Source organism: Solanum stenotomum, chromosome 9, assembly GCF_019186545.1.
Source record: "Solanum stenotomum isolate F172 chromosome 9, ASM1918654v1, whole genome shotgun sequence".
Taxonomy (NCBI): domain Eukaryota; kingdom Viridiplantae; phylum Streptophyta; class Magnoliopsida; order Solanales; family Solanaceae; genus Solanum; species Solanum stenotomum.
The window spans coordinates 18,054,159-18,072,507 of NC_064290.1; the positions used below are offsets into that span (position 1 = coordinate 18,054,159).

General features: G+C 31.0%; 1 protein-coding gene across 3 annotated transcripts; it reads right to left on the reverse strand.

The window, feature by feature from the left end:
• Positions 1-10,325: 10,325 nt before the first annotated feature.
• Positions 10,326-15,167, reverse strand: LOC125876189 (protein Brevis radix-like 4). Of its 3 annotated transcripts, none has more exons than XM_049557308.1 (6): positions 15,108-15,167; positions 14,849-14,972; positions 14,415-14,782; positions 11,689-11,824; positions 11,180-11,565; positions 10,326-10,805 (listed from the first exon to the last, which is right to left on the reverse strand). In XM_049557308.1, exons 2-6 carry the CDS (start codon positions 14,966-14,968, stop codon positions 10,724-10,726), a joined length of 1,092 nt encoding a protein of 363 aa, XP_049413265.1. In that variant the 5' UTR covers positions 14,969-14,972; positions 15,108-15,167; the 3' UTR covers positions 10,326-10,723. The 3 variants fall into 3 exon arrangements, with proteins under 3 accessions (XP_049413265.1, XP_049413264.1, XP_049413263.1); XM_049557307.1 differs by having other exon boundaries at positions 14,849-14,992; positions 15,108-15,125; XM_049557306.1 differs by lacking the exon at positions 15,108-15,167 and having other exon boundaries at positions 14,849-15,042.
• Positions 15,168-18,349: the final 3,182 nt, after the last annotated feature.

The following is an 18,349-nucleotide window of genomic DNA, read 5'->3' on the forward strand; positions in this document are numbered from 1 at the left end:
TAAAATCCATATTTTCTAGGTTCTGATCTTGTTAGCCCCGCTAAATCGACCAGACAGCCGTTATGGTGGGATGATGTCAGCCTAAATCAAATTTACATTATGAATTTTTATCGTGTCTTCCCAATTTAAATTAGCAGAGTATTTTTAAAAAAATTGGGGTTCTATATGAGGTACCTTTTGAAATACGATGAAACATGTCGTTACAAACTCAGCGCAAGACTCAAGAATAGTAAAACCTAGGGTTTCAAGTTTCTCTGAAGAACTTTTTATTTTTAGGTATGTACGGATATAATAGTGAGGAACTAAGTTCTTCCTCACACGCTATATCTACAATTTCAGTTAGTAAGATTAAAGCTCGGGATCTTAGCCAAAAGTCTGATGAGTAAAGTATATTTCAAGATTGTAAAGAAGTATTCTAAGAAGAGTTTTTTTAAAAGTATATTTTGATGAAGTATTCTAAGAAGAGTTTTTTTAAAAGTATATTTTGCATCAAGATGCATATTTTTAGAAAGACAACACAAACAGTTTCTTAAAGAAATCTTGTTAAGTTTTAAAAAAAGCATAGTCAAGTTTTTAAAGTTTAGTTCTAAATCACTATTATTGAGCATAGATACAAAGTATCAAATTTTCAAAAAGAAAAAAAAAATCCTAAAGTGGGACATCATTTTCAGTCATTGAGCACAGTGCATGTTATTAGGAGTAGCATCGAGTTAGCGGAGGGTTCAGATTATTCAAACCCCAAAACGGCGCTACCAACATAGGATATGATCATGTCGTTGATTCAGGAAACTTCTCAGTAATCCCCTGGTAAGGGCTTAGAGATTTGAATTCATTAGTTAAGTTTGTCATTTACCCTAACAAAGTATAGGATGAATCTGATAATGTGAGCAAAATGTTGTATCATCATGAGGCTCACGTTATGATTGTCGGTTAGAGAAACTTTGAAGAAAAGTAAAATATATTATTTCCAGCATTTGTTATCATTGCATACATATTCAATTGTAAAGCTTGGTTATTAAATTACACATGCATGATCCTATTTTACAGACTATCTTCAGATTTACTCTTTCAGTTCAGTATATTTAGTTTAGCTAGTTATTTCTTTCAACTATTTTACATGTTGTACATTTCATATATTAATGTCATTTGACGCTATATCTTTATATGATTCAAATTCAAGTACCCAAGATTGACAGTAGACGTTTCATAAGGTTCTTTTTCCATCAACATTGGTGAGACCTTCTTGTGTTCGGAAGGCTCAGTTCATCCAGTTTATTTAGAGTCTATTAGACATTGCTAGTAGAGTATTCAGGTAGACATGAGTCTTATCCCGACACCTATCTTTAATTATTAAAGGCTTCATAGACAAGTCATTTGAGTCATACTTTCAATCGTTTTACAAAAATCTTTTATTTGAGACTTATTATTTATAGTGCTATTTAAAATATATTTTCGTGAATTGTGAAATGATTGGTTGAATTGAAACTTATATATGATATATACTTAATTTTATTCTTCACTTAATCTCATGATAAATTTGTTTGGAGTTGTTTGAATGTTTGTGCAGTAATTTAAATCATGCGCTTGTGAAAAAGTTAAAAATGATTTTTTGCAATATCATATATTAGTCTCTAGAATAGTCTAGTGTTATATTAAGGATATACAACTTATAGAAATATCTAGGTATTCCAGAGTAGAAGATAAAGTTACTAGATTTTTCTTATAGATAATCTAGAGATCAGATGAAATTTGTAGAATATCATAGAATGGTCTAGATCTTGTAATATCTAGAACCATCCATAGATAAGTATAAATAAGGGATGGTCTTGTACATTTGTATACAACTCAAGAACAACCACAATCAAATAGTGTTCTTCTATAACAAAGTTCTCTTATTCAAAATATTCTTTGTCCTTTCTAGCTTCCTCTTCCTTTAGTTAAATCTTCTGATCTTAGTTAACGATCTTGGGCTAGGAGAGGTTTTCCGATTATACTTTTCTTCTACTATTCTCTACATGGTATCAGAGTCATAGTCATACGTTGACTTTTGGATTTTATTCAAGATTGGGTTAGTGATTGATTCAATTGGTTTGTCCAAATGTATTTATGCAATCGTGGTAATGGACTGGGGATGGAGTTGTTGAATCAATCCAATTACAACATATGGAAAACATGTATTGAATCATACCTTGTGTTACTCCCATCAACAACATCCCACAAATCATCTCCCACAAGGTATGATTTCGTACATGTTTTCCATACCTTGTAATTAGACTGATTCAACAACTCCACCCCCAGTCCATTACCGCGACCGCCTAAATCCATTTGGACAAACCACTTGAATCAACCACTAACCCGATCTTGAATAAAATCCAAAAGCCAATGTATGACTATGACTCTGATACCATGTGGAGAATAAAGAAAAAAAGTATAATTGGAAATCTCTACTAGCCCAAGATCGTTAACTAAGATCGGAAGATTCAACTAAAGGAAGAGGAAGTTAGAAAGGAGAAGGAATATTTTGAATAAGAGAACTTTGTTATAGAAGAACACTCTTTGATTAAAGTTGTTCTTGGGTTATATACATATATACAAGACAATCCCCTATTTATACTTATCTATGGATGGTTCTAGATACTACAAGACCTAGACCATTCTATGATATTCTACAAGTATCATCTCTAGAATATCTAAAAGAAAATTTTAGTAACTTTATCTTCTACTCTAGAATACCTAGATATTTCTATAGATGCTTATCCTAAATTTAACGCTAGACTATTCTAGAGACTAATATATGGTATTGCAAAATATTATCTTTAACTTTTTCACACTGCTAATGTGATAGCTTGACATTAACATAACATGCATGCACAATGGACATTGTGGAAGTAGAAGAATAAATTATGGTGAAGGTCATTCAAGATTTTTTTTAGTAAGAAGTTATCTAGCACATGATACTACATCAAAATCATTTTTAGTAGTCTTTTACAATACATGATGCGTATGTGGACCTTGCGAGTCTCTTATGACTTCCGGCTATCAGATAGAGAAAGCGAGTGTATATAGATTTTTGTCAGTATATTACATTTCATTTCATTTCTATTGCATCATATTGATTGAGTGGTCAAGTGTTGAGATGATTATAGTATTGATTTACTTGGTACATTTTAGGTATATTGTGACATTTTAGTAGTGTAGCTGATGTGGGTGACTATATTGATGCATATTGCGATACCATCAATGGTGTAGCTGATTTCGGATAATATGTCCTTTATTGTGTTGATACTATTCTACAAATTTTCTTTAGTGATATGGTATATATTAATATTTATTTTGTAAAAGATGAACCGTTATAATTATATTTTGTCGTCACTTCTAGAGAGATTCAATAATTAAAACTTGTTGAGTGCACATATTTTTTGTACTCACTCTATACTTGTTGCCTGCAGGATCTTGATCCAGGATCTTGTGGTACTTGAGTTTGCTATGCATTTTGAGATTTGTTGTTGTTTAGAGTTCAGACTAAGTCTGGCAGCGGTACCAGTAATGGACCTATCGGACCGGCACCGACCAGAACCGGACCGGAACTGGGGTCCAATTGGCGGAAAGGAACCGGAACCAGTAGTTCCAGAAATATAGTTGTATTCCGTCCCGGACCGGTATAGTACCGGGATCGGACTGGACCAGTAACCGGGATAACGACTATTTTAAAAAATATATATTAATTATTAAAATTTAAAAATTAGGAAAATTAATCAATTATTAAAACTTTTATACTTTTAAAGTTTGAAATTTAAATTTTTAAAGTTCAAAATACAAACTTTTAAACTTTAAAAGGTTAAAAGTTTATATTCAAACTTTTAAAGTTTAAAAGTTTAAATTTCAAACTTTAAAAGTTAAAAGTTTAAATTTCAAACTTTAAAAGTTTAAATTTCAAACTTTAGAAGTTTAAAAGTTTCTATTTTATAACTTTGTCATTTGAAAATTGAAAATATAATTAAAAAAGACTTTGTATTAAAATTGAAGATAATAATAAAAAAAAATTAAGGTGAATAACCTATTAGTTTTATTAATATTAATTAAATAGTACAATATGAATTACAAAATATTAGTAGAGAATCAGAGAACCTAATCTACACAGCCACCTTCTAGGAAGGGTTCTGTTTTAATTAGACCTCGAATTATCATACTCATACTAATAGTTCATGCCACCAAGTCAATCTTTTCTTAAATCATTTAACATTTCTTTAGTAACATGATTTGGAATTGGTTGATCGACTAGTTCCTTCAATCCATCAATGCCGTCATCACTAAAATATAATTGCAACATTTCATCAATATCATTTTCAAATTTGGTAGGTAAAGTTGGATGCTCATAACTCCTTCTCTCACCATTAATCAAATCTCTAAATAGTACCGATATCTCCAAACTATCTGCTACTAATGAATATCTATGCTCTCCAATTTGAAATTTTGTTGCACTAAAAGCGCCTTCCGAAGCTACTGAAGATGCTTGAATAGCTAACACATCTCGAGCCACCGGTTGAAGTTTTGGAAATTTCTTGCCGCGATTGCTCCACCAATCTAGAAGATCAGGTAAACCTTGTGAATCCTTAATAATTTCCGTATTTTGATTAATATATGCATCAAAAAATCATTTTTATCATTATGAGAAAGTTCAAGGTAACCATCTAGCATATAATCAATATCATCTTCATTATATCTACACCTAGAACTTTTCGGTTCTTCATTACGTACTACATTTTTTCTATTAGAATTATACAAGTCATACAATTTTTTAGCTTCAATTTTTATACTATCTTTAAATTCTTGACAACTAGGTGTTTCCAAATCTTGAATATCTAAATTGAAATATATTTTATCAACCTTTCGTGCTGCACCTACATCTTTGTAATATGGGTTTAACAAACAAGCGGTTAAATAAATTTGAGGAATAGGAAAAAAAATATTTTTAAAATTTTTCAATCATCTTCTTAACAGAATTTTCAAATCTTGGTTTATTTTTGAATTTATAAAATTTACTAGAAATAGCACAAATATTTGGTAAAACATAGCAAATAGTTGGATAATAAAGTCTAGAAATTTGTTTTGTACCTAAATAAAAACTTTTAAATATTCTTTAAGTTCTTTTACGCCATTCCAATCATTTTCATCAAGTCTATAGTTCACATTTGAATTATGAGCATTCCAAACCATTTGTAAAGGTTTTCTATATTCATAAGCGACTTGAAGCATTTCAAATAAAAAATTTCATCTAGTACACACTGATTTTGGATTTTTTCTAGGTGGAAGATTAAATTCACAACAACGATTTTCAAATTCTCTATGTCTAGACTTAACTTGACATTTAAAAATAAAATGACATGCAGTTTCACATTTTATGCAACCATCATTATACATTGTTATACCATCTCTAACAATCAAATTATATATGTGTGAGCACACCTAATATGAAAACCATTAATATAAATAGGGCAAAGAGTCGATTTTTGTATTTCAACAGCAGATGTATTATTAGAAGCATTATTATCTAAGGTGACACTAATTATTTTATCGCAAATTTCATAGTTTTGTAAAACATCTACAATAGTTTGAGCTATGTAACTACCGGTTTTATGCATTTCATAACATTTATAACCTAAAATTCTTTTTGGCATAATCCAATTTTTATCGATCAATGTGCAGTAATAGTGAAATAATCAGTACCATTTACACTACGTACAACTCATATAAGAAGTAATAGCTATTTTACAAGTAATATAATAAAATAAACAACGAAGATATTGAAAATGTTGAGCTTGATAATCAAAGATAGCCTTTTTAATTGTGTTTCTTGTAAACCCTTTAAAATGTGGATTATACACAATTTGTATATAATGAATAATAAACCTAGATTTTCAGCAAAACTAAAAGGCAAGCCAATAACAACAATCATTTTACCTAATTCTTCAAGATCTTTTTCTCTACTATATGAGCATTGTGTACTAGGGCTAGAAACATTAGAAGAATTTAATTGCGTTTGGACCATATTAGAGCCCCCTACTCCTACAGTTGCACTAGGAAGGGTGGTACCATTCTTTTTAGCTTCAGCTACTAGTTTAGCATGCAAAAATTCATTTTTACAACATCTCATTAAATGATTACTCAAATGTCCCATCCCACCCTGTTTTTCCACAGTTTTATGATTCATTCTATGTCATTTATTACAAATAACTTGTGTTTTATCTTCACTCTGAGTCATAAATTGCCACACAACTGATTTTTTAGCACGTTCTACCTTAGGCCTAGGATGTATGGGGGAATAGGAGCAGGACAACGAAAGGGAGCGAGAGTGGGAGTGGGAGTGGGAGTAGTAACCGTAATTGGCTCTCTGTTTCATCATCATCATCTTCTAGCCGCTAACCATCTAACGATCTTCTTCCATATAATATAATAAGATAGATGCCTTCATCCCACCCACAACATAAGCGGGTGTCTTCGTGCCTCCTTGACTTCTCAAACTGAACTAAGACTGTCACCCCTAACCACAACTCACCCGCTGATTCTTCCGTCGGGTACTGTTAACTTCCCCGCCATTCTTGTAACTGTCACCTGTAATCCGCCTTCTTTCGTTTCGACCCTCATCTATGAGATGAGGAATCCCTCATAGCTAGATTCATCAGTAGCTTTTGGGGGCCAAATACCTCCAATTTCTACCGTAGGTGCCAAAGAAGAATGAGAAGAAGCCCGACAAAGAGCAAAAAAAAATACGAAGTCGCTTACGTCGAAGGTCGATTGAACATGTTCGAGTGCATACAAATGGCGGGTTTGACGGATTTGATCGATGATGTTCAAGATATCAGGGGTCTAGTTATAGATGGTAGCTCTGATCTTTCAGGTGATGATTCTGCTAAGAGGAGGGTCATCAAAAGTATCAATATATATCATCATTAACATTATCATGTTCTACTTCTTCATCTAATTCTTCATCAAAATTACCAAACCTTCTTTGTAAAGATTCATGATAAGGATCCAATCCAATATTACTATCAATATTAAAAACAGTTCCATCAGCATGCGTAAAATCTTTCGTATTTATTTTTACTTGTGCTACTTGTCTAGTTTTAGATTTAGAAGAACTACCAATTTTTTTATTTTTCTTGGAACTTGAGGTAAATAAATTAGTGACCGAATCATATATATTTGTTTTACCTTTGCCAACATTTTTTTTTACCGGAATCCATATTAAAATATGAAAAGTGAGTAAATTATATATAATACGAAAATGTAATGCAAACAAATAAATAACTAAATAAGTAGAGTACTCTAGGGACTAATTACTCACTAAATAAATAAATAATTAAATGCAAATAAATAATTAACTAAATAAGTAAATTATATATAATACGGAAATTAAATGCAAAAAGAAGTGAGTTGGAACGAATGTACCAAACGTCTACTTAAAAAAGTAGATGTGTATGACCGAAAGCCAAAAATTGATAGATGAAAGTTGAATTTTGAAGCTCCAAAGACCAAATTAGTAATCCACTAAATCTTTCAAACTAATATAATTTGTAATTTAAAAGAGAATAAGAGATTAAAGACTTGAGAGTTGAGAGCGTAGAAGATAAAGAGTATTTGTGAGTAAAAATAATGAAAGATTGAGGTATTTATAGTTTAAAAATAGGATAAAAATGTAAAATTTAAAAGTTTGGGGTATTAAAAAAAGCTTGGGGAGAGGGGGGTAGGGGGTGTTTTGGGGGGTTAGTGGGTGAAATAGCCGTTGGGTGGGGCCCAATACCCGTTACCCAACGACTATATTACAATTTAATTTTAAAAAAATAAAAATTCCTTGACTTGAACCGAACCGGAACCGGTTCGGACCGACACTTTCCGGATCGGGACTAACCGGCAAAACCCGGTTTCCGTCCCGTTAGCCCTCCTGATTCCCCATCGTAACGGACCTCACTGGAGCCTACTGGAACGGTACCGATACCGGCACCTCCCGATTCCGCTCCCACGCTTAGTTCAGACTGAGCTATGTTTCTCTTCGGTAGCACTACATTCTAGAGACTCCTTTATTTCCCATCTTTTTTTTCTTCCAAACAGTTGTATTAGCTCTTTCAAACTTGATTTGTATTCGTAGATGCTCGTGTGCTAATGTTATTAGTTTTGGGGGTTGTTTTAGATTGATTTTTTTTTCCATATAGTATACCGTTAAAAAAGTTAATAAAGGAACATAGTTCACCTACGAGAGTGGCGGGCACTCTCACGACTTAATAGAATTTCAGGTCGTGACAACTCAATAAATTGACAGTAACAAGATTTTTTACCTGTCAATATAAAAATTTTTTGGAGAAATAGACAAAGTTTGCTGCATGACTTAGAAATTCATGTGTTTAGCAAACCAAAAAAGATCTACAAATACATATTTTACACACTCGTTAATCTCCTAGTTAGGGATGTACATGACCGGATTAGTTCGATGTTTTCAAATATCAAATCAAATTATTTGTGTCAATTTTTTAAATTTATAAATCAAACCAAACTTTTCAACCTCGAGTTTTTTCGGGTTGATTCGAATTTTTCAAATACCAAATCAACTTATTTGTGTCGAATTTTTAAATTTTTAAATCAAACCAAACGAATAAACCTTGAGTTTTTTTCGGATTTTTCTGATAAAGTATTCATACAAACATATAATTAACTTGTGCTCCAAATATTTTTTTAGTCCAATCAAAATACAACTATCTAAGGTGTTCTTAAGAAAATAACACAAAATATGATATGAGTGATGACACTAAAATATTCATTAAAAAATAAATAATGAAATCGTATAAAATATATATTGGATAAGGCACAAGTACCCCCTAGACTATGACAAAAGACAAACCTAAACTTAATCAGGGTCCTATTATCCCCCCCCGAACTCATTTTCTCATTTTTTTTATGATGACGTGGCACCTTCAACCACCCAAGTTGGTTGTGTTTTTACACACTCTCCTACCATTGCGTAAATATTAATTTTTATTTTTTAAAATAAATTAATCTTTTTTTTTAATCAAAAATATTCTTATTTTCTTTATCTTGTATTTAAATTAAGTTAGTACACCTTTTTTTTTATATATCTTGTATCAAAACTTTTTTTTACCTTCATTCATTGTTTTTTCTCTTTTATTTTTCTATTGATTTCATTTTCTTTGTCTTTCATTTTGATTTGATTTCTGATTTAATTCCAAATGTCTTTTATTTAAAATAAGTTAATTTTGAACGAATATCAAAATAAATGAAGAAAATCAAATAAAACATAAAAAAAATTAAAACGTTAAAATTAAAGGACACTATTAATTTTTTTTTTAAAAAAAATACACATAATTTTTAAAAAATAATTAAAAGTAAAGAGATAATAAATTGATTAAAAAAAAGTTTAAAGTGAGAAAGAAATTATAATAAGTATTTTACAAAGAAAGAAATAAAAATAACTAAATATATAAGTTTTAATATAAAAAATATCTGTACTAACTAATTATAAAGTTACCAATCAAAAAATGATATGTGTCCAATTTGTGCACTCTATTTGCCTTCAGGAGAGTGTGCACACTCTCTATTCCATGTTAGCGTTTGTGGTGTATTTATTCCATTTTTAAATTAGTTTAGGGGTTAGTAAGACCCTAGTTAAGTTTAAGTGTGTGCCTGGGATTTCGGTCATAGTATAGGGGGTACTTGTGCCTTATCCCTATTTTAAATGTCTAAACCAATGTAAAACTAAAGAACAAATATTCAACATTATTGTCATTCTTAGTGTTGAATTAAATTTTTTCTTGTTAGCACTAGAATTGATTCGATTTTTGACTTGAGCTTTATTAGAGCTACTAATATCTATGGATTATAACCTTTATTGGACCATTCAAAATTAAGTCTCAAAAAACTTTAAAAAATATGTTAAAAGATAAAAATTATGAAAACGTATAAGTACTATTAATTTAGAAATTACATCATACTTTTTTGTATAAAATAAATTTTAAAATTATATATATATAATGTCATGTTAGTTTGGTCTCGGGTTGACATTTTTATGTTAAAACCAAACCAACCCAAGTATAGTCGGATTTTTTTTCAATACCAAACCATTAATCGGGTTTTTTTTCCAATTTGACTCAATTTGCGATTTGATTTGATTTTTAATTCGGTTTTGTACACCCCTACTCCCAGTAATAAAAAAGTAGCATTGAGAGAATTCTCATGGACTATGTATCAGTGTGCAACAAACGTAAGTTTAAAACAGAAGAAAGGAAACAAAGTTGAGCTAGGACAGGTTGCAAACAGAGAAGAGATTTTCCTTTTGAATATTAACATTTTTGCATAGCCAACATCAAAATCTCTTCTTCTTTTTGGAATCAACATCAAAATTCTCATCCCTTAAAATCTTATACCCAAAGAAATATTTTAGTTTCTTCAACCCCTTCCCCCCTTTTACTTACCATAATTTAGTCAATGGAAATTAAACAAAAACAAAGAAAGAAAGAACATGTCAACAACCTAGATGGTTGTTCACGAAGGTAACAAAGCTTAGATTCTTCTTTGTATATTGCCTCTCTTATACTAATCTCTGGCTCCACATATAATAATGAATACTATGAGCATTGCCAAAGAATTAAGTGCAACACCTCCTTAATTGGCAATCAACAGGAAATGTAGCGATATTTGCAATAAGCGTTATCAATCATCCCAGGTATTGTTTGTGTATCCTAGCACGATTCTCTTCCCACCATAACCTGGCATGCACTTCTCCAAATTTTTCTCGGCTGCGTTGACATGTATAAGGTTATATCAGCGTCAATCATAAAGATCATACAAATGAAGAGAGGCAGAATAAGTAGCTCAAAGATCATGTCTTTTAGTTAACTAGAGTAATTCTCTCTTTACGCGTTCTTCTTACTAACACAGTAACACTTCATCAAGCACATTATGATGAAAACCATAAAGATAAATGAGAATATGCTCTAGCACTAATTATCAAAATGGACCAGAGTGCAACTGTAATAATAGCATTTTGAGGCAACAGTGTTTTTATAGGTCCACCTGCATAACTAGGTAGGTAGGTCTATATATATACATACATATTCCACACATTCAAGAAGATATATCTTGAAATAATTGATCATGAGATGAAACTAACCTGAATCTGACACGTTTGAGTTCTCGTCTGCCATCTGGTAGTGCTCGTATAGTGATGTAAACCCCAGGCTCATCTTGCTCAACCCATTCAGTTTCAAGATCACTGGCATTGCTGATAGATAGCTCTCCAGAGCGATCTGCATCTCTTGATGTGCTAGTCCTCATAGAGGCATCCATTGATGATATCTCTGTCTTTGTTCCACTGATGCTTGAGAGTTTTGGAGTTGAGGAGACACCACAAGAGTCATAATTATAGCGAGAATGGGTTGATTGTAGTTCAAGAGAATCTGAAGATGAATACATTGGACGGAACAAAGTATGTGGTAGTCGTTCTTTAGTCAGCGGGGGTGTCACAGGACTGTCTTCAATCGATTCGATTTTTGAACTCTATAAAGAATAATCAAGAATATGTATATTTATGATAAAAGGAAAAAAAGACAAATATATATATATATATATATATATATATATATGTAAACACCATAAAGTAGGAGATAAGGGGGTACCCACCCCGTCTTCGGATCTTGGAGGTGTTGGAAGGGGGAAAGCTTGACGATTCAACCTTTGGACATTATAAAGCTCCATTACCTTCTCACAATTCTCTGACCACCACCTTTGAGCTTGGTATTTATTAAACATTTCTCGACTATTTATAACAAATTAAGAAACCATGAGTCAGAAACTTGGCTTCATCAATGATATATCTATCCAGAAAATCCTTAATTTGGAAGATGCAACTATTTTTCCTTTAATACCACCACATACATAAGCTCCTCCTTATTTCATTTTCTTAAAGTTTTGTTAAACCACATTGTTGTGAAGTGAACATATATATATGAGATAACAGGACTTCTTTGTTAAACCATGCAATGCACCTGCTAAGCTGAATGTTTAGATTATTACTTTCAATTTATGTGATGGACTACTGTTTTTTTGTTTTAGTCAAATTCAAAATGAATGACATCTCTTTATATAGTAACAATTTGATGAGATGATGATTTATAGTCATACAAATATCTCTCTGTGAAAAGTGCAGTAACACTAACAAGGTAGAAATGGGGAATTAAGTGGGAAGAAAAGAAAGAAAAACAAAATTAGGCATAGTCTGGTGGTCAAAATGTAAAGAGATTTAATTAGTAGATTATATTATGGTGTAAGTGTCTTGTTTTGATGGCCTACCACTCACAGAAGCTTTTTCATAATTCAAGGGGACCAATAACTCAAAAACTGGCTTTATGCATGGTTATATATATAAATAAAATGCCACAGACCTTTGACTTTGCTTAGAGCACATCCTACCCTTCACCAACCAAGAATATGATTAATTTTATTTCACGGGGATGGATAGTGAGTGACTTACAGGCCATTCAACAGATTATTAACAAATACTGTTCAACAATCATTGATCAACTCTTATTTTATATAATAGTATATGATAATTAGGAAGGTTAGACTCTAGTTTTAGGTTCAAATCCCAACTGACACAAAAACACTAGATGGTTTCTTTTTATCTGTCCTAATTTTGATGGACAGAGTTATCTGATACATAATATTGGTGTGAGGTCCTGTGAAATTAAATGAGGTGCACGTAAGTTGACCCAGACATCCAAGGGAAGAGCCAATTTGGGGCAATGAACCCCTTCGTCAGAAAATTATTTGTTATGTACAATATTGAACGTCTTTTGGTTAATTCGTGTGTTTACTTCTTTATATTTTAAATTTTCTTAATGAAAATCTTGACTTTGTCACTGCAGACACCACGGTTATTAAAAAAAAAATGAAGAGAAGATTAGATTGTCACAAATCTTGTGATGTTGCACTAAGGTGAGGCCTACAATATTGAATAGCAAAAGTCTTGGCTCCCACTCTCTACTACAAGTTATTAGAACCATAACATAGACTCTTGTAGTACTAGTGATTTTCCATGCCTAAATGTCTGTCACTATTGACATTGTAATGTCGATTCAAAACAAGAATGTGATAGCTCAAGAGTGTTGTTCCCTCCATTAGAAGCCAAATTTAGAGTCTACTCCAATTTTGTGTTGAGAGACAAAACTTTCTTACAAGATGACAAAATGGAAGAATTAATGATGATCAAGATTGAAAATGAAAGGGTGTAAGCAACACCCGACAAGACGACAACATTAGTAAAAGGTTTTTGCCAACACAATCAAAACAGACCCACCAAACATTTTCTTTTTTTCATCACTTTAATTTGAAAGGAATCTTATTTTCTTCTTTTCTTTCATAATTACTACTAATTTCTTCGTATGAACAGAGATTAATAAAAGTGATACTCCATTTGGGTAGGGCGTCAAAATTTACTTTTAGCATGCTTTCTTTTGGTAATAATCACAGGTTTAACTTTTTGGAACGACTGTCTCAAACACAAATTAATTGCTCTTGACCATAAACTGTTGCCAATTTTGACAATAACCATATACTTTGGGTTTGAAAGAAACCTTTAATCACCACCCACAATTGGATATATAATCATAGTGATTATATTTTGCATAATTTTGGAATTGAATTGCACAGGCTTTTCATATATATTTTGAACTCTGTGTCCGGTCAAAATAAATTGAATTAATGAAGCACCACCACATAAGAGTATACAATCAACTAGCACATTTTAAATACAAGCTAAGATAAAATATGAATAAATTGTATCATCAAGGATTATACATTAGGGGTCGTGATTTTGATTGGCGGGGTGGAATAAACAAAAAATACTCTATTGAGATTAGTTATATCACTTTCTATATGAGATAGTAAAATCCATAACTTAATACATGATAAAATAATTTTAAATTTTTATTTTTTATCCCATCAACCAAACAACCTATTGGAGTTTAACTTGTGTAATGATCTTTTTTTATGTGGAAAAGTAAAGTAATTTTTTTTTAGCAACTTCACCTAGTATTCTCCTTTCTATAGTCAAGAAATGTATCCTAATATTTTACTTAAAGTAGCTAAACACCACATTTTTAACAACTTTAGGAAATTTCAAAATATGTTGTTTACCAACCAATAATTCTGAAATACTTCCCTAGTGTGAATAAATTCCACTAACAGTCTATCTTGTAACCTATGGAGTAAGATATATAGACGGCTATAATATAAAGTTGTTGGTCCATGAAAGAGAAAAAATAAACAATAAAATTAATTAGCAAGTAATGGTTCGCCACTCAACAAAGTAATTAATTTCTGATTATAGTAATGGGAAAAAAGAATACCTGAATCGAATCCGCTTAAGATCATTGCCGCCACGTGGTAATGAAACGAAAGTGATTAGAACACCCGGTTCGACTTGAGCCACCCACTCTTTCGGCTCGCTTTCTTCAACAAACACCACCGGTTCAGCTCGCCGGCCACTAGCTGACGCCGATACCGGCGTAACTTCCCCGCTTGATATTCCCTTAAGCCTCGCTTCCAGCTCCTTCCTCCCAGCCGTAGAGCTGGAACTGGAACTCCCTGTTCTCTTATAAGACCACCGGAATTTATCCAACGAATCGGAGTCGTTTTTTCTGAGAGTCGACGGCTGAGTCGCACATGGACCACACTGTTTGTATGCTCCTGATGCTTTCAATGCCATGTCCTTGATCTACGAAAGTCATGAGTTAGAATTTTTCATTTTCGGTAGAAATAGAAAAAGAATGATGATCAGTACCTGAGAAGTAAGTGTTTTGACAGATTGTTTATTAGGCGGAGCAGCATTTGGATTGAATTTTTCAGGTTGATCAAGGGAATCATCGCTCGATTGCTTCGAACGAGCTATGCACGTAAGCATCTCGCTAATACAATATCAAATTCTCTGAAATTAATTAACTAATGAATAATCGAAGAAATTGGGAAGAGGAGAGTAAGAGATATTGAATATAAGAAAGTGGGTAATAAGGAAAATGAAAGAGAGGGAAGGGAAGGCGCACTTTTAATGTCTTCCCTTAAATTGCGCCATCAAAGAGATTCCTGTACCACTATATACACACCCCTGAAGCAACAGTCAACTACGACATCCGGTAGAATATACACAAATTTTATTATTATTTTTGTAGATGTTGAGAAGCTGTTTTCAAAAGATTTTTAATTCGAGTTTAGTAAAATCCAAATACAAAACATAAGAAAACAGCGTAGAAAACTTAACAACTAACACAGTATAATTGAAATACAGTAACTACCGATGCAAGATATCAAAAGTAAGAAGTACAATAATAATCGGGGAAGGATTTGAGTCTCACTAGGAGTACTGATGGAGAGTTGAGAAATTAATTGTAGAGAAACAATGGATAGTTGGAAGATTGAAGATGAAGAAATTGGAAAGAATTTATTTAGTGTTGCTTTAACAGAGTTGGAAATACCTTTGTCTCTATTTGCTTTTACTTTTTCTTTTTTTAAAAAAAATATTTAGACACAACATATATACTCCTTATCATTTTTGAGTTTGAAAAGGTTGTACAACTTAGGGATCGGCGTTACCAGACCTGCCAAATGTATTTTTTAAAAATATTCAAAATTTAATTTATTTAAATTTATATCATGTATAAAAATTATACATTTAAAATAACAATTAATTCACGTCTATTAAGAGTAGGAGTGTTTATACTTCGGTTTGAGTAAAAAAAAATTCATCCATATAAAAATGTTACATGTTAATATCAATTTAAATCAATTAAGGCAATTTTTCATCACTTTAATTTTCATCAGTTAATTCAGTTATTTATTTGAATGTATGATATCATACCTCCTAAGTCCAAACACATATTAAATCGACTATATATTTTAGTATACCTCTAACAAATCAATTACGATTTGAGAAAGAAGAAGATATATATGTAATCAAGTTATACACGTAGCTTCCTTCAAAAATTTGTATGGTCTTCTAAAAAACTTATCATTTTCAACGGACAAAAGAAAATTCTTACAATAAATTTATCTATGTGCAGTAAATTAAAAATCTAGTTGTAATATATTAAGATATCTTAACGATAATTAAATTAAACAACGATGAAAAATAAAAGATTCCAAAGATCAGTTATTTGAACATCAAATAGATTTTTCAAAATTTCAAAATTAAAATTATAAATCAAACTAAAAAAAAAAGGTAAAGAATTGAATTTAATTACTATAAAGGCGAATATCATGAACCAATAATACAAAGATTACATATATTATAGTTTTTAGAAAGATATTTATATAGTCATTTTGCTTAATTTTTTTGTTTAAACTTAAAAATATAATCAAACTTTGTTATTTTTTTAAAATTAAAAATTATAATTAAATCAAGTGCTTGATTTTTTGTTTGATTTGATATTCGATTTGGCTTGAACACCCTTACTTAGAAGTATAGCAATAACTTTTACTAATATTTATTAACATGCAAGTAATATATTTAATGAAGAATTAACTAAAATAGCGACTCATATTATCAATAAACTAAACATAAAACCATTTTACTCTTGAAAATTTTATATGGTATACCAAACATATTTATTCCATTTTAGGGAATGGTTATGTTTATTTGTACCCACCAAAGAGGCGGAAAAAAGGAAAAAAAAAAAAAAGGAAAAGGCGATTTTTTTATTTTAAAAAAAAAAATAGAACTCAGTACACAACCTTTTGCTCTATTTGCTTTTTATGTCTCGTTCTCTTCTTCTTTTCCTTTTTTTCGTGTATTTTTTTTTAAATTTTGAATACCTTTATTAGGCATATATTCATCATCATTTTGGAGTTTGAAAAGACCGTAGACATAGGGATCCGTGTTATTTAGTTATAAAATTATATAGCTTGTATTTTATTTACAAATCAAATGATATAAAATTAATGTACATGAATAGTTTATTATCCAGCTACCCTAAAAGTCTTCTTGAATCTTGTGGCTTATACCTCTTGTGACAAGTACTCATTTTTCATCCAAAAAAATGATATCAGATGGTTTTATTATTATTTACTATAAGGCCCCTATTATTCTAATTGAGAATATACATACTTAATTTTTTAATCAAGGATGACTTTTGTTCCAAGGAAATATTTTTTTATTTGCCAAGCAACTTATGAGATCAACTAATTCCATTTTAGAACAACCTATTTCGTTTGACAATTTCAGAGTATTGAATACCATTTCAAATTAAATGTAATTTTTTTAATAATGTATTGCTCCCTCCATTCCATTTTATGTGAGGAAGTTTGACTCGGCACAAAGTTTAAGAAAGAAAGGAAGACTTTTAAAACTTGTGTTCCAAAATGAATAATAGAAATTTGTGTGGCTGTAATTCATTTCATTAAGGGTAAAATAAACATTTTATAGTTAAATTGTTACTTAATATAGAAATGTGTCATTCTTTTTGGGACTGACTAAAAAGGAAAGTAAGTCACATAAATTGGGACAGAGGAAGTATTATTTTTATCGAAAAAATAATACAATTGCATTTTGTAATAAGGTCAAAGATACACGTCTTGATTTTACTTATAAATTACTCCTCCGTCCAATAATAGTTGTCCACTATACTATTTTGGGATGTCCACTTTATGAAATCAATGGATAATTTTACACTTAGTTCCTAATTTACCCGTATCATTATCCTTCCGAGCATTTTGTTAGGGTTTTACCCTGATTTTCTTACCATAATTTAAGATTTAATTTTCTTTAAAGAAAAGACAAAACATTACCATAAATATTTTTACTTTTCTTGAAAAGAAAATATAATATTCTTTCATATTTGGTTTATTCTTTCCTTTTAGGAAAAAGTTTTGGAGTAACTAGTTCTTTTCTAGTAGGAAAGGTTTTGGGACTTTATAAATATAGGTTTGTTTCTTCTAACACAACAACAATAACATCCACAATGTAGTCGTTTAAGAGTCTTGTTTATGGGGAGATTTATTCTCTCTAAAATGTCAATGTTTTTCTTTATATTAGTTTTGATATAATAATATTTTGATTTTTAGTATAAGTTTTTGTTATCTGATTTATCAACCATATGATTTGCAAATTGCAATCTTCCACATGACGCCCTAATCATCCTTCAGAACCCAACAAGTGATATCAGAGCACATGGTTCAATGATCCAATGGTTCAACAAGATTGAAGAAAGGTTCAAGTGGTTTCAAATCAATTTGCAATCAACGTCATGATAATGAAGATTTTTGTATTACTACATGTGGAGAAAAATTTCAA

Coding starts and splice junctions, on each gene's coding strand:
- LOC125876189 (XM_049557308.1), bottom strand. CDS start 14,968: ATGCTTACGTGCATAGCTCGTTCGAAGCAATCGAGCGATGATTCCCTT. Junction 11,566..11,688: donor CTCCAAGATCCGAAGACGGG/GTGGGTACCCCC, acceptor TATTCTTTATAG/AGTTCAAAAATCGAATCGAT. Junction 10,806..11,179: donor CTCAAACGTGTCAGATTCAG/GTTAGTTTCATC, acceptor ATGTCAACGCAG/CCGAGAAAAATTTGGAGAAG.